Source organism: Xenopus tropicalis, chromosome 6 (genome assembly GCF_000004195.4).
Source record: "Xenopus tropicalis strain Nigerian chromosome 6, UCB_Xtro_10.0, whole genome shotgun sequence".
NCBI classification, from domain to species: domain Eukaryota; kingdom Metazoa; phylum Chordata; class Amphibia; order Anura; family Pipidae; genus Xenopus; species Xenopus tropicalis.
The window spans coordinates 27964151-27988053 of record NC_030682.2 but is presented as its reverse complement, the minus strand read 5'-3'; the positions used below and the strand labels follow the sequence as shown (position 1 = coordinate 27988053).

At 38.8% G+C, this 23903-nt stretch overlaps 1 protein-coding gene across 1 annotated transcript in view; it reads left to right on the top strand.

Annotated features, from left to right (window-relative positions):
• The window catches only part of malrd1 (MAM and LDL receptor class A domain containing 1), a 229223-nt gene that overhangs the window by 44103 nt on the left and 161217 nt on the right, over positions 1-23903 (top strand). The window contains 7 exon segments of the mRNA NM_001310114.1: positions 286-443; positions 7560-7652; positions 7960-8143; positions 9294-9440; positions 11526-11632; positions 19258-19431; positions 22962-23061. Of these exon segments, the coding sequence (NP_001297043.1) occupies positions 286-443; positions 7560-7652; positions 7960-8143; positions 9294-9440; positions 11526-11632; positions 19258-19431; positions 22962-23061 (963 nt within the window).

The following is a 23903-nucleotide window of genomic DNA, read 5'->3' as shown; positions in this document are numbered from 1 at the left end:
CTGTCAGCCACAAAATAAACATAAATGAGTCTATTTGTATCCTTTCAGTTTTAACAAAAAATCTAGTATAGTAGTATGTCTTACAAAAGCTATTTCTGTAATAGGCAAATAAATCACATTAAAGCCTAATGGGTTCTTCAGTTTTCAATTTACAGGTATGATAAAAGTAATCGGAAGGCCAGGTAATAGAAAGTACCTAAATAACCAGAGGAATGCGGAAATGTTTGCCTAGTCACTTGCCTTATTTCTGCTCCCTAGTAAAGTGAGCGCTGTCTCCATTCACAGGCCGCTTCATATTTGTTGAAGGAAGTAACAATACCCTGAACAGAAGCGCATTTCTTGAGAGCTCTGTGAGCCGCATCAGTGGCAGGTCCTGCCAATTCCAATTCAGCTACATGACAGAGGAAGACAATGGCTTTAGACTCCTGCTGTACAGTGATGGGGTAAGATTCAATTAGCAAACTCTGAACTGTCTTCATGGTGCCCAGATGGACCCTTATCTGCTTTGAAAGAAAATCAGATTATTAGTTCATAGAAAAGAATCACGTAAAGGCATTTTGGCTTTTTTGTTGTTGATAAAGTAATGAAATTCCTATTCAGACATTTTTCTAAAGAGATAAACTGCAAAGTAACACAAATTTCCTTCAAGCTCTGTGACCACATTCTAGTATCATACTCTAGAACTAAGGGTTAGTGATGAGCGATTTTTTTCTGCAGGCATGGATTTGCAGCGAATTTCCACATTCCGCCATTGGTGAATTGTTTCACAAAACTTCAATGAAAATTCGCTGTGAAAAAGTCATGGTCGTGTAAAAAAAGTCATGGGGGCATAAAAAAATGTCACGGCGCGTAAAAAAGTCACGGGCACGTAAAGAAAAGTCAAGGCCACGTCAAAATAGGGTGCGTAAAAAAAATTAGGCTCGGTTGCACCCAAATAGACGCGGTCGCATCAAAAATAGGCGCGGTCACATGCAACAAAAAAAGATGCGTGCAACAAAAAATTTGCACAATAAACTTGTTTTGTGAATTTTTCAACAACGCGAAATGGCTCAGATTCGCTCATTACTACTAAGGGTTCCAAACTGGCACTGGATGGGGCCCAAGCTGATTAGTAGGGTAAGATGAGATGGAGTTGGGGGGGGGTAACTGCTGTTACCCAAATTCTAGCCAGAGGGTCAATTAGAGTAAGATTTTAACATCACAGACAGTAGCTTTATCCACGTTTGCCCCATTGCTGCCACTTGTCCTTGAATTTTAGGGCATGTCTGAATGAAAGTGGTTCTGATTAATAAACATATCTGCCATTTGATATTTAATAATTTTATTAATTTAAAGAACTGTCCAAATACTTTCTCCCCCCAACCCCATGCAGTCTGGACTAAGGAGCAATGTCCTAGATGGGTGATGCTCAGTGTTGTCACTTAGTCACAAACATATTGATAAATAGGGAAGATATTGAATCAGCCTTTACGAGTCCTCAATTCCATATTTTTTAAATCTATTTGAATTTACTGAAGAAATGTTAAGAATAGTTTGACAAGAAGTGCAGAGTTTGCTACTGATGCAATAACCCATAGTAATATAAAGGCAGGTAGTATTTACAGTCAGGTGTTTGGAAATATGATAGGTTGCTAGGGTCCTGGGCACATTTGTGCATTATGTCACAATACCCTGACTCAATATTTTTGGAGCAAGAAAGAAATATATGGGGTCATTTTTGAAGTGCAGGACTGGGTACAAAATCCGGATTAAAAATCCCTGTCCGGTTTTTGAAATTAAGGAAACAGGGCAGAATTAGATTAGACTGGTTTGGCAATCGACCAATCACCGATCGCCATGTAATAACCCCACCCCTGATGTCATTGACCACACCCCTGAGGTTACCAGTTCCACCTTACATCACTGCCCCACCTCCTGTCTGGGTTTTCTACACTCCGAAGGTGGCAACCCTAGATACAAATGGGTCCAATGTAAGAAATTGTATTTGAAGGGCAAAATAGCATTATACAAAGCTAATACACCTGCAATTAAGGGAACAAATTAAATCTGAACCATATTGTAAGAGGTATAAGATGATTATGCACCACCCTAATAAAAAATTGTGCTTTTAAACAAGTTCAGCACTTAATTACATCTTGTTTCCCATAAGACTATATTTCCCAGGAACACTTCCTGCTCTGCTACTGCAGGGGGAACCAAAGTGCACAGCTAAGGTAGGAACTTTTACCTGATGCACCAGTTTCCATGTGCAGGACTAAGAGACTGTTCCTGTTGTCTTACAGGTAGTAATCCTCATTCTAAAGTTTTACCAAGTTATCTAATATAGTTTATATGACACTGCAAACCAATTTTACACTGTCTCCAGCACAGACAGCCTGCAGTGAGATGCAGCAGCCAGACAGTTACACCTGCTGAATCAGTGCACATGTTGCACAGTAGTTAATGCTGGTTATAGATTCTTTATGCAGCAAGATATGTTAGATTTCCAGCATAGTAATATATTATGTTACTTGTATACTGAAGTATTTGTATAAAAGTGTATGTTTAGATGTTTAGGAACTTTTACCTGATGCACCAGTTTCCATGTGCAGGACTAAGAGACTGTTCCTGTTGTCTTACAGCTCCCTGCAATAAAAGGAATTACTTCTCTTACCCTCCCCTCGCACTCTGAATTCATTTTCATATGTGCAACAAAAATGGCGCCCGAACAGGGACTGGGTGAAAAATGTGCTGCATCATAGAGAGAAAATTCACTCAGTCTAGAAGTAAAATCCTACTGTCAAGAGAGTGTGTGCTTTGCAAGGGAAACTAAGCAACAAGTGAGACATCAGCTGCTTTATGATAGTATATGCCCGTGTGGTGCGTTCAGTGTTTAAACCACAAAATGGAGCTAGAAAGAGTACAAAATGAAATCAGCCGATTGTTAATTGAGATGGCAGTGGAGGACCTGATTGAGACATGCCAGTTTGTTAAAGTGACAGAAGAGAGCATGGCAAAAGGGAAGTCTCGCCGCCATTTTATGGGGCTGATTAACAATATACTAGACACTGTGGTTGAAACAGAGGAAGAGGATAATGCAAAGTCCTTCCTAATGCAAACCAAGCAATTCATTTTGAATTTGGAGAAAGGTTTGTCAGCTGAACCTCACAGTGACAGAAATAGTGACCTCCAAGCTGAACAGCAACAGCTTGAAAATTTAAAGGGCAAGTACCATACTTTGCAAAGTAATTTTCAGGAAGCAGCTAGGTTAATTGAACAGGAGATAGGAGCACTTAGTGAGAAAGTAAAGTGTACTAGTAGCAACCAAGGCCCTACAGCTGCCAAAAATTCCCTTTTCAGTAAGTTACCAGAAGTTGCCATACGGAAAGACTTTAAAATTAGTGGCCAGATTGGTGAAAGAGGGCAGAAAGAGAAACTGTCTTATACTAACCTAATTCATCAGATTGACACTGGACTGCAAAGGGGCTACACAGAATCTGAAATTGTAGAGGCTGTAGTAAAAGCTATAAGCCCAGGCCTAAGTCTGAGAGGCATGCTTGAAATGAAAAGCGAATTAACCCTTGGGCAACTGAAAATCATCTTGAAGAGCCATTACAAGGAGGAAAATACTGGGGTTTATTTCATATTATCGCCCCTATATTAAAGATTTCTCCAGAATCGCAAGACTGCTATATGACTTGTTATCAGCAGACTCAGTACCTACATCCAGTTCCAGACCTGTGAAGAAGTCAGGGAAACAAACTCGACCTAAGTTAAAACAAAATGGCCAGTTACCTTCCCATCATCCCATAATATGGACAGATCAGCACCAGCAAGTGTTAAACCAGCTGATTGAAGTTCTGACTCATCCACCAGTAATGGGTTATCCAGACTTCTCCAAAACATTTGTACTTCACTGTGACGCATCACAAGAGGGACTAGGTGCTGTTCTCTACCAAGAACAAGATGGCAAATTAAGGGTCATTGCTTATGGCTCAAGAACTCTAACACCAGCGGAGAAGAATTACCATATGCACTCAGGAAAACTCGAATTCCTAGCATTGAAATGGTCAATATGCGAGAGATTCAGAGACTATCTTTATTACTGTCCATCTTTTCTGGTGTACACAGACAACAATCCGCTAACTTACATCCTGACCACAGCAAAACTTAATGCAACAGGCCATAGATGGGTAGCAGAACTTGCTGATTTCAACTTTACCATCAGATATCGACCAGGTAAAACAAACACTGATGCTGATGTACTCTCCCGCATGCCATTAACTCCTGAACAGTATAAGGAACAATTCTGCAAGGAAGTTGACCCCAAAGTCATCAGCAGTATAGCTCAAGGTGTTCAAGTGCAGCAAGAAGAAAGAATGCCATGGTTGTGTCCACTGACAATAAGTAACGCAACAGCCACAGTTGATTTGTGTTCTGTTCCAACAATTGCAAAATTTTCCAAAGAAGCCATAAGAAAGGCACAAAAGGAGGATCCAGTAATTGGAAAAGTATGGCAGCATAAAAAGGAGAACAGATTCCCAACAAGACATCAGAGAAAAGAAGAATCTCATGAACTTTCTGCACTTATGAGACAATGGCACAAACTATATCTTGATTCAGAAGAAATATTGAGGAGAAAAACCCCTTCAGGATCTCAATTAGTATTGCCTGTAATATACCATAACTTAGTGTATAAAGAGCTACATGAGGAAATGGGACACCTAGGAGTGGAAAGAACTGTTGATTTGGCAAGAGACAGATTTTATTGGCCACACATGCAACGTGATATTGAACACTATATTACTCACCAGTGTCGTTGTTTGAAAGACAAGCGTCCAAACAAGCCAACCAGAGCAGCATTGAACAACAATTTTACAACATACCCATTTGAGATGATCTCAATTGACTTTCTGCATCTGGAAACTTGTAAAGGTGGCTTTGAGTATATTTTAGTTGTTATAGACCATTTCACCAGGTTTGCTCAGGCTTATGCAACCAAAAACAAGTCAGCAAGGACCGCTGCAGACAAAATATTCAATGACTTTGTACTGAAATTTGGATTTCCTACTAAGATTCACCATGACATGGGTAGAGAATTTGAGAACCAGCTCTTTGCAGCTTTAGGAGAATATTGCCACATCCAAAATTCTCACACAACCCCATACCATCCAGAGGGAAATGGACAAGTTGAAAGGTTCAACCGAACACTTCTGTCAATGCTTCGTACTCTTTCAACAGAATCAAAGAAGGATTGGAAAAGCTCACTAGCAAAAGTAGTTCATGCTTACAACTGCACAAGAAGTGAAGCTATGGGATATTCACCCTTTTTCCTTCTCTTTGGGAGATCACCCAGACTACCAGTTGATCATATGTTCGACACCCCAGCAACAGAAAAATATGACAAATATCCAGAGTATGTAAAAACATGGACAAATAGATTGAATGAGGCCTATCTACTTGCTTCAAAAACTGCAAGTAAAGGAGCAGATCGAGGTAAAGACTATTATGACAGGAAAATTCATGGAGTTGAGTTAACACCAGGTAGTAGAGTGTTAGTGAGAAATCTCACTGAAAAAGGAGGTCCTGGAAAACTAAGATCATACTGGGAAGATGCAATATACAGTATGTAGTAACCAAAAGAAAACATGATGACAGTCCAGTTTATGAAGTTAAACCAGAAACGGGAAAAGGTAGAACAAGAATTCTACACAGAAATTTGTTACTACCCTGTGACTTTCTACCAACAGAGCCAGATAATGTAGTAGCATCAAAGACATGCCCAATCAAAACAGGAAATCATAATGTTCTGAAAAAGCCTGTACAAAGACCAGACCAAGACTCAGACAGTGAATCAGAAGAAGAACAAGACCAATGGAGATCACTGATTCCTCTAACTCAGGATGACCACCCACCTGAAGATACAGTAAAGTTAAACCCAGACGCACAGGAATTCTATCCCTGTGATTCCGAAAATCCAACAGATGCTGTTTTAGATGAAAATGCTCAGCAAGAAGAGTTAATAAATCCTGAAGAAGTACTTGAGACTACTGAAGCTACGGAAACTGAAGATGAATCTGAGGACTCTTGTAACTCAATACCTGTACGTAGGATACAACCAAGTAGAACCAGGAGACAGCCAAAGACTTTGACTTATGACACATTAGGTCAACCAAGTACTGTGCTCAGAGATACCAAAGTACAGAGTATAAACTGTGAAAAGTTGACACAAGTCACACCAATGTGGTATCTTTCACCCTGTTACTTTTCAAAGGACTCAAGACAGTGGTAACAGAAAACTTGTGTTTATACAACTGAAGAATGTTATGTGAACAGATAAGAATGTTTATAATGCACTACTTAATATGCATTTGAAATGTGTTCTTTCTTGACATGGTATTATTTATGTTGATGATGCTAGGTAAGATTAAGTAGGCCGAATTTAATATGGTGTTGGTGGAGATGATATTTAGGGCTATTGTAAGTATTCCACCATACACAAAGGAAACAAGGAGATAATACATATGTGCTCCCTAGACTTCATCATCATTGGGTCAAATTATTATTGTTTTCACAGATGTGTGTTAAAGGGCTACCCCTTGCATTAAACTGCAAGTAAACTTCATTGGGTACCACAGCGCGCAATGGACCTAATGTACACTTGTGACAAAATATATAATGGAGCAACTGTCACAAGGAGGATGTTTCCTCAAGTGTCAATATTACATGATACAAACCCAAGGCTCCTAAGATATATTGTAAGACCCAAATAGAACCATAAAAATGGTGGTAATATCGATTTTGCATATGTCGGGACGACATAAATTTCGTGGGGGAGAGTGTAAGAGGTATAAGATGATTATGCACCACCCTAATAAAAATTTGTGCTTTTTAACAAGTTCAGCACTTAATTACATCTTGTTTCCCATAAGACTATATTTCCCAGGAACACTTCCTGCTCTGCTACTGCAGGGGGAACCAAAGTGCACAGCTAAGGTAGGAACTTTTACCTGATGCACCAGTTTCCATGTGCAGGACTAAGAGACTGTTCCTGTTGTCTTACAGGTAGTAATCCTCATTCTAAAGTTTTACCAAGTTATCTAATATAGTTTATATGACACTGCAAACCAATTTTACACTGTCTCCAGCACAGACAGCCTGCAGTGAGATGCAGCAGCCAGACAGTTACACCTGCTGAATCAGTGCACATGTTGCACAGTAGTTAATGCTGGTTATAGATTCTTTATGCAGCAAGATATGTTAGATTTCCAGCATAGTAATATATTATGTTACTTGTATACTGAAGTATTTGTATAAAAGTGTATGTTTAGATGTTTAGGAACTTTTACCTGATGCACCAGTTTCCATGTGCAGGACTAAGAGACTGTTCCTGTTGTCTTACAGCTCCCTGCAATAAAAGGAATTACTTCTCTTACCCTCCCCTCGCACTCTGAATTCATTTTCATATGTGCAACAATATCCTTTGTACAGTACCTGGTATGGTATAGAGTGGATACCTATACTGTGTAATGTACATGTTTTATTGTTGTTCTTTTATGCTTTTTCATATTTTTACACAGAAGGAAGAAACACTGTTTGAAACCTGGGAATCAACACAAGGCATCTGGGTTGTACAGAAAGTTTCTCTACCAGGAAACATAAAGGAACTACAGGTATGTGCACCTAATTCACAAGATATCATAAAATATCCCGTATTGTAATGTCCTGTATTCATTTGCATTTTTTGACAATGCATTTTGTAGATATTAGACGCATGATAAATTGATTATGGGGAAGGGCAAGTACTCCAGATTTGGTAAACCATGACTAACAGCAGGGGCTGTCGGGGAGTGCTAGAGTTGGAATTCTACATGATCTTCTTGTCTATCTCTGTCTATCTCTGGGTTAATAAGGTAATCACTCAAATCTCTCCCATGATGGCATTTGACTTTAACAAGCTACTTATGAAACAATCTAAAGCTTGCTTTCGAAGGAATCATACAAAGCCAAAGAGGATCCATTGCACTGGATGATGTCAGACTTATTAGCTGTATGGATTTGCCCTTGATGGGAAGCAACTCCCCAGAAGCACCCAGCGTTGCCGGAACACTCTGTAACAGTGCCATCAATTGTGATGGAAGTGCTGAGGATTCGGCTTGTTGCAGTAAGTCTGGAATGGATCAGCATTTTTCTCATTTATGTTACTGAGATACCCAGCATATCATCTAGGGGTAGTAGGGAACAAACTGGAGGATTTGTTTGGTACGGCTCTTGTTATCCATAGTAATCATTCAGCTTTTATTGGTCAGTAGGACATCTGCTTGCTTGATAGGGGTACCTAGGCCTTGGCACACTTTGTGCTCTTCTATAACATTAGAGAGAGAAAACACACCCAAACACAGGCAGAACATACTGTATTGATAGCACCATGCATTGAACTCATAATTCAAGTACTAAGCTACAGTGAATCTCCTAGCCTAACGTAAAAAGATCTGGACTGAAGAATCTTTCCACATCGAAAATGCGCCACCAGAATGCTGAATTAGCCCCCATTGCTTCCTTCTGTACAAATGGCAGGACAGACAGCAGTGGAGATTTATCACATGAAAACACCTGTGTGCATTTTTGAGTTCTTTCCCAAGATGTGAAGATAGTTTTGCTTTCACATAATTCCCATAGGGATCATGGGGGTGGGCTAATGTTTATAATTCCAACACTGCATTTTTATTTATAAAAAGCACCCACCAGGCAAAATGCCCAAAATGGCACCATTTGTCATTGGCCTAAACCCTGTCTGCTCACATGAGATAATGTTAGTCCATAATAGTTAAATATTTTAGAGGTTGGGTTTCTGCAGAGGTTGCCTAAATGCTCCTCACAAGCTGATTTCAAGTAATTGCTCTTTTCTTTTGCATTAAAAGCCTTAGCAATTGTTTCATGTATTTTATGCTTGTCTTGACATTTTATGGCAAATATGTAATAAAATAGCAACACATTTATATTCATAAGATAATATACTTAATTAAAATAATGGGCGATGAGCATTTATCTTCTCAGATAGGTAATATATTCAACATTTCCAAGCATTAGGGTTTTTTGTAGACTGAGATCTTATCAATGGCACCTTAGAAATACCACCATTAACCCATACCTTTACTGAAACGTATGTTACTTTTCTATCATAGTCTCATAGTATCATATCATAAAATACTCCAAATTTGAAATATTTACAAACAAAAAGTCAAACAAAGAAGAAAAGCTGTATCATTACATGTTAATCCTAAAGATTCTAAACCGCAGTTTCTGATGTTCAGGAAATTTTAGCAGATGTGACTTTGAGTCAGGCTTCTGTGACTGGAAACCACTATCAGCAGATGGCTGGACTTGGCACATTACCATGGGAAGAGACACAAAGGATGAAACATTGCCTAATAAAGACCACACAACTAAAAGTGAGCATGGTAGGTGTCCATGGACTTGAAATGATTATCCTGTGTCTGGCTCTAAAGCTGCTCAAATCTAACATGTGTTTTCTTCAGAGAATGACTAATGGTAAAAACGTGTGACTCCTCTACTGATGCCTGACAGATAAGAGCAAACGCCCGACTGGAGTGGGTGCTTAAGTCATCTGTATAGGCATGGCTACCAATTCCTCTCACATAAAGGGGCAACAGATACCCATATACTGTATGCCTTTGCTCAACACCAGCACAATTAATAGGAATAAATAGTGTTGAAAATGAAAAGGTATTCTGTGTATTTGCTGTAATAAAGCAGAAATAGAGAATTAGTTATTTTTCACTAATTTCCCTCCTGCTGAGCTCTGCACAAACAACCCTTCCCTAAGCTGTGGCTTTTGTTAGGCTTTACGATGAGGTCAGCTCATTAACAGAGGTCTTATTTGTTTGTTTGGTTTTTTTTTTTACTTTTTTTGTATTGTCGCACAAATGTCAGCATAAAAAAAATCCAGAAAACCTCTATAACCACGAAGCAAAGAAAGATATTCCAGCTATAAAAGGAACACCTGCCATTGCCTTCTACGTGATCTCAACAGGCGTATTTTAGATATTGGATTTGTTGTGGTTTTGTCACATAGTAAATCGTGTAAAAATTGCGTTTTATTCTGCAACAAAATCATATTTTGGTGCAAAAAATATGAATTGTGAAGAAAAGAAGTTAAATGTTAGTAAATGCCCCCCTAAGGGGCTGATTTACTAACCCACGAATCCGACCCGAATTGGAAAAGTTCCGACTTGAAAACGAACATTTTGCGACTTTTTCGTATGTTTTGCGATTTTTTCGGATTCTGTACGAATTTTTCGTTACCAATACGATTTTTGCGTAAAAACGCGAGTTTTTCGTATCCATTACGAAAGTTGCGTAAAAAGTTGCGCATTTTTCGTAGCGTTAAAACTTACGCGAAAAGTTGCGCATTTTTCGTAGCGTTAAAACTTAACACTACGAAAAATGCGCAACTTTTCGCGTAAGTTTCAACGCTACGAAAAATGCGCAACTTTTTACGCAACTTTCGTAATGGATAGGAAAACTCGCGTTTTTACGCAAAAATCGTATTGGTAACGAAAAATTCGTAAAGAATCCGAAAAAATCGCAAAACATACGAAAAAAACGCAAAATACCGATCATTACGAAAAAAACGCAAACGGACTCCATTCGACCCGTTCGTGGGTAAGTAAATCAGCCCCTAAGTGTTTTATATGAAATGACAGAAAGCCAGCAATTAAGATGAATAGGCAAAAGCAGCTCACAATTTAGCACAAGTAGTCAGAATTACTTCACTTATGGAAAATCTCTTCCCTCTGAGGAAGAAAATGAATTAATCATTTGTAATATATGCAAAGCTACTAAGTGTGTAGTGACCAAAATATTTTATTTTATGTGTGTGCCACCGGCATAATAATAATTATTTCCCATTCCCATTTCTTGTCTCTACAACTTTATACCTGAACTGTTCTCTTTGCATTTAGTGAGGGTCATTTATCAACACTGGGCAAATTTGTAATTGGACAGTAACTTATGACAACTAATTAAATTGTTGCATTTATTGTTCTGCCTGAAAAAAAGCCAATCGCTGATTGGTTGCTATGGGTTACTGCACACAGGCAAATTTGTCCAGTGTTGATAAATGAGCCTTAACACTGTCTTCCAGTAACTTATCAGCCTGGGGGCTGACTTACACACATGGGTAATAATAATTGCCAGTAGCAACCAATCAGCGTTTTTTTGTGAACTGTCTCAAACTTGGGAAAGAAAAGCAAAGACGTGATTGGTTTCTACTGGCAACTGTGCTTGAGCAGTTTAACAATGTTTTTATATTAACCTTAGTAAGTTTGTTTGTTGAAACTGATCATCTAGCCCAGTGATAGCAATCATTGGCTTTACCTATTGTGGGCCAAACCAAACATCCTTATGTTGAATGGCATGCAAAGAAGGATGCTCGGAATAATGGACTTTTACTTGCCCTTAAATGGCAGGGAGAAAAAAATCCTTAACTTACTGAAATGAATTTATTATCTGTTTCTATTTAGGACATTTCCTGTATTTTAGTGCACCTTCAAAGCAAGAAAACAAGTCTTCATCACAGCTGGAAAGTTCTTTTTTTGTGAAACCGCTAAGCATGGCAGCTGCCTGCAAGGTATGCATTTTATGTGCTGCTTCTCTCTTTAACTGCTGTCTAACATTAGATGTATAATTCACCGCTCTTCTTTGCGAAATGAGTCTAGCCGTACTACCAAGTGGCTTCCAGTGAGTAGGGCTGCTCTTTATTAAAGGTGCAACCTGCAAGGGGGGGGGCATTAATATTTCAACTCACCCCCACAAATCAGGAGCAGTGCTCAGGATTTTAATGAATGTTACAGAAAAATGTTCAGCAACGTTAGAATATGAGAGAGTCAAAGACAGATCCCCCTTACTATTAAAAAAAAGTTTATATATATATATCATATGTTGGTACAGATAAATCCTACTTGTTGATTGGCTGCTTTAGGTGACCATACCTGGCAGGAACTTTGTGATTTGTATTACATTGTGCCTTTGTCTTCAGTTCTGTTACCGGAAGGGATGAATGTTTGCAAGCCTACCTAGTCAGAAGAAGACCCCTATTCAAACACAGATAAGGTTCCTCCTATTTTATGAGTATTTTGATGAAAGAAAACGTTCAAGAGATAAGAAGAGCAGTAGCAAGGCGCCACTTACCTAGCCTGGCTTGGGAGGGTGCTACGGGTGCTGTGCCATAAGCAAGTCATTTAATGGGTTGCTGACAGTGCAGCTTCAGCACATGCTTTGTGTTTCCCTCCTTCCGCTCTGTACACTCATTTTATCTTCCAGAAAAACTGTTGAAGGAGAAGTGACGTAACACAAGTTACATTTATGTGCAAGAGGCAGATAGAAGGGGCCAATTACTACGTGCAGGGCAGGGTGCAAAAAATGGGTGCGATCCAGGTACTGGCTGCTCTTTGCATTTAGCGCCAACTGGAAATCTAGTGCTATATGTGCTAGTGTAGCACCGAGGGTGTAAGTTATCCCTGTCCTTGTTTGCACCCATTCGTGCCCTTATGCTTGTGTCTGGAGTTAATGTAAATGTAAAAGTAAATGTCCCCTTGAATGTTAAGCTTTATGTTAAAACTTTTGGAATATTGGCAGAAGTTGGTATAGAGAGACTTCCCTGCACACAGAAACTCAAACTTAAATTCCAATATCCCACTGTTTAGCCTTAAGCCAGTTTTAGGCACAAATCAGTTTTTCATGTAAGGGTTTTTAGTAGCTCAGTAAAGACAATTCAGATGTATGTATCTACCAAACACTTCCAGAACTTTAATCAACAAATATGCCATAAGAGAACTGCTCAGCTATCTGACAACAAGGAAAGCAATATATTCCCCCTATTTGTGCACAGTAAATCTTCTCTATCTCAATTGGCCCAAGCGCAGTGTGAAAACAAACACATTACATCAGCATGGATGGCCCACTGACAGTACAGAGCTTAGCTATTTAAATAAGCAGTGGGGTTTCCTTATTCTTACAATACTAAGATATGAACATGGGCTATTGTAAATAATTCATCATGGTTTAAAAAGGCAGCAAATGCTTTTCTATTTCTCATTAGAGACCTCTTTCAGGCAATGTTTATTCTTCATGGCTGGGAAACTCTAAACATATGGTTCACAGTTTTTTTAAAATATATATTAGTGGTCATTTATGTTAATGAATGTAGTGTGCAAAAAATGGGGGAATGGTGCACCTAACTGGAGTCTATTGAGATCATCTGTATGGTGCTCTTTTTTCTGTGCAAAAAATGGGGGCTTTTTGGGTTCTGATTACTGCAGATTGCTATGGATCAGATTACTCCAGTATTGGCCACTGACTGCATTAAGGTGCCATACACTATAAGATCTGTAAGGTCACCAAACAAGCAGATCATTCCCCCAATATGCTTACCTAAGGTGGCCAATACTGGAGTAATCCGATCATTTGGAACAAGGGCAATAGGAGCTGTCTGAGTAAGGACCACATTAATGCACCAATGCGGTCCCCTAACTAATGGAAAAATCAAACCTGCCTGATTGACACTTGTCCAATTTTCAGTCAAGTATCAGTCAGGTAGGCCTATCAGGGGTCCCCATTCATGGGCAGATAAGCTGCCGAATCAGTCTGAAAGACTCAAATCATGGAGTGATAGATCTCTGCTACCGCAGCCAACTAACTTCTCCAAAATGCCTTTCCATCGGCAACAACAGGAGTCACTGGTGGAAAGGCCTATGCATTACTTTGGCTTTGGCGCAAAGTTGCCTGCAGGGGGAAACTTTACATGGGAACCACATCAATGCTATCGACATTAGCCTTAGTTAGCGCTGTATTGGTGATGTGCCCTAACTTGCACACCATTCAGACATGTGCCAAAAACAAAAAGTGGTAGAAGTATTAGTTGTAATACTTTTACTTACTTCCCTCCACCCCCCGCAGATAATTTTCTGTGGACGCCCATGAGAGTAGGGACTCTAGTGTGGTAGGGCTTCAGTTAATCCCTTGGAGCACCATTGGACATTCCACTATTCTGGAAGCGACACCTATGGTGAGATTAACCGTTAATATGCTGTATGCTGTACTGCTTAATGTTTTCCTTCATTTGTTGTTGTACCAAGGAAGTACTGTTTTTGTGTTTAAAGGAACAGTAACACCAAAAAATGAAAGTGTATAAAAGTAATAAGAATAAAATATACTGCTGCCCTGCACTGGTACAACTGGTGTGTTTGCCCCAGAAATTTATATAAACAAAGCTGCTGTTTAGCCATGGGGGCAGCCATTCAAAGGAGAAAAGGCACAGGCACAAAGGAGATAACAGATATTGTATTCTATTGTATTCTACAGAACTTATCTGTTATCTGCTATGTAACCTGTGCCGTTTCTCCTTTTTTCCAGCTTGAATGGCTGCCCCCGGGGCTACACAGCAGCTTGTTTATATAAACTATAGTAGTGTTACTGTAGCAAACACACAACTTTTACCAGTGCAGAGCAACAGTACATTATATTTTAATTACTTTAAAAAACTTTTATTTTTTGGTGTTACTGTTCCTTTAATAAACCTGACGTTCATGGTTAAAAACCTCTTGTTTGTTCAGTGTTCAGTGTAGTTCAGCAACATCTTTCACTCCCTTCCTCCACAAACTAAAGCAAAGACCCAGCTGCGACAGTGGTTTCAGTGTAACTGATGCTCTAAGTCAGTAAAGTGAAAAGCTAGTTTTGGGCTTGAAAAAGGGTAACAGAAGAAATTATGGTTAAAAGCCAAAGATTCCAGATAACTAATTCAGTAAGTAATATAGTGTTTATTGTAAGTTCTGTATTTGCGTTTTTTCCATGCACAACAGGGCCACTTTCACTCTCTTTATATCTACTATATAAATATATATACATTTTTTTCCATTCACTCATAAACAAACATGCAGAATATATGGATCTACGGTCCTTGTACAACCTCTCAGTCCTAAATGGATTAATTAAAATCATTTAAGATTATTTTAAAACTGACACTTACACCCTTTATAACATTCTTGAATTAAATCCAAAGGACAGATCTCCTGGATGATAAGGTTCTACGTAAGATACAATCTGATAATATTGTTTATTACATGGCTGAGTAATCACACAGAGAGCTGTATTTGACACTGTGATAAATCAGCCCCCAACATAGCACAATATATATATTTTTTTCATGGAGATAATATCACCTGTAGGAACTATCCTTCTAAATGAGTTTTGTTTGTATAGAGCTAGAATTCATAATAGGCCGAGTTTAATACTACAGGCACAAAAAGCAGGTTCCATTCCGTAGCAGCAGATTAACATGGTAGAAAGTATTGAAAACACAGGTAACATCTTTTAGACCAGTTCCAATTAATGGGAGAGATATGAGTTGCACTAGTAGTATTATTATGACTCTCTCCTGCAGATGGGCCTTGGCTAAGTGGAGGAGGAAGGTGTGGGTGTTGTGGAACTGCACCTCTCTTACTGTTGTGTAAAAAAAAAAAAGTAGAGGACGCAAACAAAAGTAGCTAAACGCTTTATTGTCAAAACGCCACAGGGTTATACTCACAAAGCCAATAGAAGAAGTGTGGAAATAAGAGTGATCAGTCACCATCATAAGCAGAGACAGCAATGTGACACCCTGTGTAGATGGCCTGCTAGATTTAGGGTTCACCTTTATGGTTTCTGGTGAATGTGTTCCAGATCATCTACAGTAGAAATGAAAGAGGAAGAAGAAGAAGAATAAATACAGATTCCCTCTTCAGAACGGCGGTCCCTTCACTTAGGTCAGCAGAGCCTAGGGGAGAGTTACCTACAGCTATTGATCCTTGTTGGAGCACAGGCTGCTCTTTCTAGCTATTCCTGACTATCTCACATTCCTAGAACGTACTATAACAGATGTTTTCCTGTAACTGGCTTAACCCTGTACTCTAGAAGGGTTGTCCCTCAAAGGCAGAACAGCTTTACTGGGCCTTGTTGACTTCAGGCTCCCTGACACATCCACCCAAGTCAACAGATAAGTGCCAAACAGGAAGAGCCACCCCTATCCAAGCACTAAATTGAAGTGTAACAGGAAATGGTCACAAACCTATAGGCCACTAATACAGATACATAAATTAGATAAACTAGCTACATGGACTTCTGCCTAGAAAGTGTAGGGATTTAAAACCATAGGGGCTATTAAACCCATGGGTCTTTACACCCGTTTGGGTGAATTTGCCATATACATAAAGCCCAATAGCTTACCTCAGAATTTTTAGTCATATTTTGATCAAGGCAACAAATCATTCCTACAAAAGTTTATCATTATGTTACTGAGTTTTGTCGAGCAAAAGAAAATGCTGGCAGCAGCAGCAGCAAGGTAAAGAATTAAACTGTTCTCTTGTAAACAAAGTTATATCTCCATTAGAATGTTTTATTTATGGAAACCAAAAATAATTTTGTAACACAGATCTTGCAATATATTTCACTTCAGCAGTCGCAACTGTTCAATGGTTATATTAGTTATAATAGTGTTATATGGAAAGGAAAATAAAATAAAGCTTTGGCTGCGAGGAGATATTTATTTGCTTCTTTGCAGTGAAACTTGCTTACACCTAGAGAATTAAGCTTTGCCCATTCACTTTATGGTGCCTTTAATAGCTCTGCTCAGTATTTTAATTATCTACTTACATTGAACCCTTTTTTTTTTTTTTGCTTTGATCTTGGATGATACAAACCTTCATTGCAAGGCCACATAATATGGTACAGCAAGGTGATCTTCTATTCAACTACTAGTAATAATACAAAGAGCTTTGTGCCATGTTAACCTGAGTCTAGTTACCCCTAGCAACCAACCAACTGCTTGATATCTTTATTCAAACTGCTCTAAGCCAATGCAAGCCCAATTTTTATTTTTTCAGTGGAAACAACAGAAGCGTGCATAATGTGGCTGGCTGGTTTAAAAATATTCAGAAAGATGTGAAGCAAGTTTTCCGGCATTCTATAAAAGCTTTTTTGTTTCTTCAATTGCCCCTTTTTTGTGCCGGTATAATGATGTCCATGAGAAAGACTTGCTGGAGACAGAATATATCTTTGTGTGGAGGAAAAGTGATAGGAATAATAATCGATTCAACAAACCTAGGGTCAACAAGGGGAAAAGGTGCAAATTTAAAAAATGAATTTTTGAAAGTTAGTAGATCAGCCCTTTGTATAAGCAATTTAGAAACAGTTCTTTCCAAGTAATGCCAATATTATACTTTTCCATTTTGTATCCCTGAATTCTGCTTTGAAAAGTGTTTATTGTCAGCCCACACAAGAGGGTTACCCACATTAACCAAAAAGTAGGTAACATTCACCAGTCTGCTCAATAAAAGTATCACTTTGTGTGATTACATGCCCTCATCTCTTTCCAATGCACTGGAGTTCCCTCTGTTTCTCGTAATCTTGGGCTTGTTTTCTATTTTCTTATCTCTTTTCCTATCAAGTCTTCCCTATAGGGTTTATGAAATAAAAGACGCTAAGTTTGCCCAGGAACAGTAACCCATATCAACCAATCAGCAGGTAGAAATTTGTACGACCTGTACGAGATACTGCATATCATGAGCTGTACGAGAGAAATCTTTTATAGACAATATGTGACTTTGTTAACTGTAACTGAATAGCATAAGGTGGCCATACACACAGAAATTACGATCTTTCCTGCGGCCATTGATCGTTCACTTCCCCTGTTTACGTTTAGGGCTGAATTGTCACATATGGAGGTACAAACAATAGGAATTCTACCTCCACCTGCCGATTCAGCCCTACACGTATATTTTGCTTAAAATTAAAAATCTTTTAACCCGCCCAGTCGACGAGACGACCGATATCCGCAGCCTTTACGATATCGGTCAACTCGTTGAGCCCCCATACACGCACCGAAAATTGTACAAAACGAGGCTTCGTAGCAGCCAGACCTCCATGATAATTAGTGAGCTGATTCTCCTCTTCCCCTACCTCTTGCTTACTTATCTACACACTTTTATTGTGCATCCAATAGTTTGATTCTTAGTTTTATATGTTCTTTTCATTTTTCCTTTCTTTTAACAATACCTATCACTTATCTTTCAGCACAGGCTGGACAAACAAAGTCATGATACTTACATTTTGTATTGTCAGATTATACTATCCAAAGAATGTATAATGTAAAAAGCAAAAATAAAAAACTATAAGTTACAAAAAGAAAAAAAACAAGGTTTTGTACGATAATATCGATGCATGTATGGCTGGCTTTAGATTTGCTATATACTTTGTATTATGCAAGTATGGAAAGGCATTTTATTTTTCAGTGTTTCCTACTAGCACAATCTGTTTTACAATGTTTGTATAAACAGACTGAATTGTTTTCTCAAGGCTGCTTACACTTACAGGGATATGCTAAAGTACTGTACAATGTCCGCCCACACGCTGAACAATGTGAACAATGTGCCGGCTGGTTGTGAAGAGAAAACTCTAAAGTGCTCCTCTTTGCTCTTAAAATATGTTCCTGTTTATATTCCTGTAAGAGCAGGATCCGGCAAAATGTAATTTTTCAGGCTAAAGTAAAGCTCTTGGAATCCATTTCGCCAAAGCCAAACATCTTTATTGCAAATTGCATTGCCTTTAACATTCAGGCAGTAATGTGTGGGATATCTGAATATACCATGTCGTTTTTCAATAGCCTAAGCATTTCCTTTAGATGAGTTAAATTTACAATTATCGATAAGGCAGGCACACATTCCGTATGTATTGCACTTATTTTATAATCCACAGTAGTGGCTCTGTACTACTGCATCAGGTCATTAGGAAAACATAGTAGGTAATAGTTCTGTAAAGCTTGTACAGGCATGAAATCTATTATCTGGAGACCCATTATTCAGAAGGCTCTAAACTACAGCAGTGCCATTTCCCATTGAGTCCTATTTAAACAAGCATTTCCTCATTTTATACAAATGTATTTTTTCTCTATAATAACTGGACAGTACGTTGTACTTATTGGTAACTAAAATAGCACAAATCCATCGTGACTGCAAAACCATCCGGAGCTGACAGGTTCATTGGTACCAGCCAGTTATTTAACAGTCCAAGACTTGAATGTGCCCAATAACACTAACATTAACCATTCCTCTACAGCAGCTAGTGTACTTTGTTTACAGTTTGGTCCAATATAAACTTAAATAAAAGGTTTTCTAGCATGTATTTATTAAGCATTGATAAAACAATGTAAAATTATTTCAACAGATACAGTTTTGGTACCAGCTACGCCACACTTCCAAACTTTCCATATTCAGGAGGCCGTTAGGGTATGCGGCATTGCAGCTAGTAGGGGAGATTTCAGGCCCATCCACAAGCAACTGGACAAAGGCTACAATATATGTGAGCAACTGTGCAGAGGAAACAATGGACCCAGCTCGGGTAAGGAAATATTTTTGTGTTTCACAAAAGTAGCAGGGTTTAATTCTAATTAAACCAGCGTCACGTTATATCTTTAGTATCAGTAAATCTGGAATGTCTTAGGACAAGCTTAGTGCTCATTCCCAGACTTGAAAAGTTCAGGGCCACAAATGAACCAATCCTGATCTGGTAAAAGGCAGGGCCAACGTTTCTAATAGGCAGAAGGGGCACTTGCCTTGGGCACAGCGATGGTTGGGCACTAGTCACATACCTCTTCTGTCTGCCCACCCTTAGTCTGGGCCCTCGTCCCACCACTTACCGCTTATTACCTACCTCTCCTGCCACCACCGCATTAAGCACTGTTTATAAGGATATAATTTTCATGATATTCATGGCTCTTGGGTGTTATGAATATATTTATCCTTTCAGTACTACAGGTATCGGACCCCTTATCCGGAAACCCGTTATCCAGAAAGCTCCGAATTACGGAATGCCCGTCTCCCATAGACTCCATTTTAATCAAATAATTCAGAATTTTAAAACTGATTTCCTTTTTCTATGTAGAAATAAAACAGTACCTTGTAATTGATTCCAACTAAGATATAAATAATCCTTATTGGATGCAAAACAATCCTATTGGGTTTAATTAATGTTTTATTGATTTTTTAGTAGACTTAAGGTATTGAGATCCAAATTACGGAAAGACCCCTTATCCGGAATACCCTTGGTCCCGAGCATTCTGGATAATGGGTCCTATACCTGTACTGATAATTTTTTTGCAATATTGTTTGCAATAGCCTTGAACAGAAATCCAGTGAGTAATTATTATCCAGCAATAATGAAAAGGCATGCAAAGGCTTACAAACATCTTTATAAGCTTTATAGAATATACTTTTCCATACTGGACCGAGTTGCAGCCATTAAACTGCAATTTTCCTTTAACACAAGACAAGAGTTAGGATTTTTCAATCTCTAATGTGTAAGTGAAATATTACCAGGTATCATTGTAAAGCTATTTATTTCTAATAGGCCATCTCTCAGCCCGGTAATGAATTAAGTATTCTGGACTATAGGCAGTGTTCCACTGACACTTCTCTTTCTGTAAGCTAGATATTTCATTCTGCTAAGGCTGATGGATGATGCGGGGGCAGTTTTAACAGATTCTTTGGTGCATATTAAGCAAGTTATTTTAATAGCAATCATACTGCGTGCCAAACAAATATCTGAAAAATACTCTGTAAAGCAGACAGAACAAATTTTGTGTCAAGCCAATGGTATTTCATAGGTAAACTAGACATAATGAGTTTTGATGATATGTGCCAATAATTATGAAATTAACAAATTACCGTTATGTTCCAATTCTTAAATGGCTTTTATACTGTAATTCATAAGATACAGTGTGAAGGGTAACTCATAGATTTTGGCTTAGGATCTCCCATACAGCAAAAGCACTGTAATATTAAGTTCTTCTACAGTTGGAGCCCTGAAAGTTCTGTGCTTGGCTATGTAACCCCTTTTTGGCTGTAATCAGACAAAGACCAGCTAGATAGGCTATAGAGCATAGGGTACACTTGGCTCTAACACACAGGATGGGCTTTTGCTATGTGGAAAGATCAAGGGGGAGGTAGCGTAACTACAACTCAGTTAGATTGTTTGCAAAATAAGTAATAAAAGGACACCAGATATTTCTTGCAGCAAACTCAAACTGAACTGGTTTTATTGTCCAAGACAAATGATCTACAGGGTTATGCAGTTATACTCACAATGCAAATTAAGAGCAATGGATACAGGTTCAATGCAGAGCAAGCAATGTACAGAGGCACCACGGTGGAGAGTAGCCTGTGTAGTAACAAAGTCCTTAGGGTTTCTACCGTAAGTGGTCCAGATCCCCACCGCTGACTTGAATCAGGGAGAAGACTATGCCTGAATTCCCTGTCACTACTGCAGTCCCTTCACTAAGGCAGCAGAGCCTATACTCCCAGCTATCTCACCTGGTTGGAGCCAAAAAGTTGTCTGTCTCACTTTCCTAGAAAGTGCTATTAAATCTATCCTGCACAAGCTAATCCTCGTTCATGGGGTCCAACTCCCCAGCTTTTTCGAAGGTAATGGTCCCTCTGGGGTAAGATGACTTTACTGGGGCCCTGTTGATCCCAGGCTCAGTGGAACATCAAACTGGTTCAACAGATGCCGGCCAAAAACGAATATCCCATTGTTCTCCTAGTCAGCTGCTGGGGGGGGTTGGGAAGGGGGTGAAATCACTCCAACTGGAGGAGTCATAGCCAGACTTGGGTGTTTTACACCAAGCAGACTGGATTTTTTGAATTGCCAAAGTATAAGGAAAAGAAGGAGGGTACTCAATGCCACTTGAAACCCAGCTGCCCTGACTCTGCTTGACTCTGTATCCCAGTGATTAAGCCATAAATATTGATGAGCGAATCTGTCCCGTATTGTCCCGTATTACTTGGAAAATGACGTGCGTCAATTTTTGTTTGACGTGCACAACTTTTTTGTTGCGTGGTGAGTTCATGCCTGTTGAAAAATTTTACTCATCACTAACCATAAAAGCTTATATTGTAAAAGCTAAGAAAAGTGAAGTTCCTATTTGATAATGGCATCTATTGTCATCAATTAGGTGACAAAAATGAAGAGCGAATCTACCTTGTTCCCCCCTCCCGTATATTTGTCTTACTGTAATATTACATCAGTCACGTAAAAGTCTTCTGCTTCAATGAAGGTGTTTCTGGCTCAGCTTTTGGGTTTAATTTTGTCTAACCTGCCATTGTCTAATTCTGACTGGTCAGAGCCATCCTTATTGTCTCCCATAGTCTCCTGTTGTTTTACAAAATGTTAGATGGGGACAACCAAGGGGTTCTGATATTACTGTGGATGTGACTAGTGATGAGCGAAATTTTTTGCCAGGCATGGGTTTGCTGCGAAATTCCACATTTCACCATTGCCAAATGTTTTCGTGATACGGGCGAAAAAATTTGCTGCAACAAAAATTCGATGAGTGAGGAAAAAAGTCACAGTTGTGCCAAATAATTTGCAGTTGTGTCAAAAAAGTCACGGTGGCATATAAAAATGCATGTGTCAAAAAAGCTGCGCAGTAGCCGCATTTTGCAAATTTTTCAGAGGTTCATGAGTTTTTCAGCAGTGTTGTGAATTTTACAGCAAAACGAGCAAAAACGAAATTAATGTTTTTGAGAGCTGGGAAGACTTCATACTATTTCTAAAAGCTTGTATAAAGGATTAATATAGAATAATGCCATTGCCTGTCTTGCCCAGCGCTAATTACAATTAAGCTAATACTTGTGGAAGGTAGTGGACATTAAGGAGTTGGATCATGTTTTCAGTACATCACTGATACAGTGATACGTTTTTCCTTAAACTTAATTAGCTTAGCTTAATTAATTGGCATGCACCACATTTAAACATGTGAAAGCTTCATTTATGATACATTCATCTAATTTAGTTCTCATGCACAGTTTGTTGAGTTATATCAAACCTGAACTCCCTGTCACTTTCATGGAAACATTACTGTGTCTCTGCAGATTATACTGGCAGCCTCACTTTTATCTCCAAATGCCACTGTTGCCATCGATGACATCTGTTTATCTCCAGAATGTGTCACAGCAAGCAACTTTACTCCAGGTAAATGTCCTTTTAACTTTTACAGTATATTTAGCTATGGATGCTTATTGCTTATATGTTTGTCTTTATATTGATAAATTAAACCTTTTTACTCCTGCTGCTCTTTGATATTGTCCCTCAGTCAGACTGGCCACAAGCTCCCTTATCACCTCCCTTAGCTTTCCTATTGCCTTTACCACTTTCTCTTTGTATATTGTGTATGCAGTATGCCAGCATAGATCTGAAGGAAAATTTTAGTACATAGCGGATGTTTAAGCACTTTTCCTATTTGGAACTATGTGCAGAATAGAACAAATACAAAATTACAGTTACAAAAATGCAACACATTAAAGCATCATTCCCTTCATTATTTGGTCACTGTGGGAATATTATGATAACAAATGACATGATGGTTGGATAAATTCAGTGTTTGTTTTTGCCCTACAGGAGAACATTCAAACCTGGCAAATCTGATTAAACTCTTGCCCCAAACTAAGATAAAGCAAATTTAAACCCACAAAAAAACCCACATCAGTAGTAAGAAAGACAAAGGCAGTGTCCATTTCCAAATAAAAATAAGTTTGATACACAGAGAAGGCAATTGTGACAGTTAATTTCTTCTCAGTACATGCAACAAATCTCATGCATTGTGTGGTTCTACAATATGATTAAAGCAAACTGTAGATGGAGCAAACCTAGTAATGTATCTGCACACACAGAGTTACCCTCTTTGCCCAACACTGCAATGAACTGTGGCCCCTGTGGCTCTATGAGCAAGATAAGTAACATTGTTGGAGCCTGGGTCTCTTGAGCTTTCAGTGCCAGTCAGTACACACACCAGGGTAAAATGGCTATCTGCTATT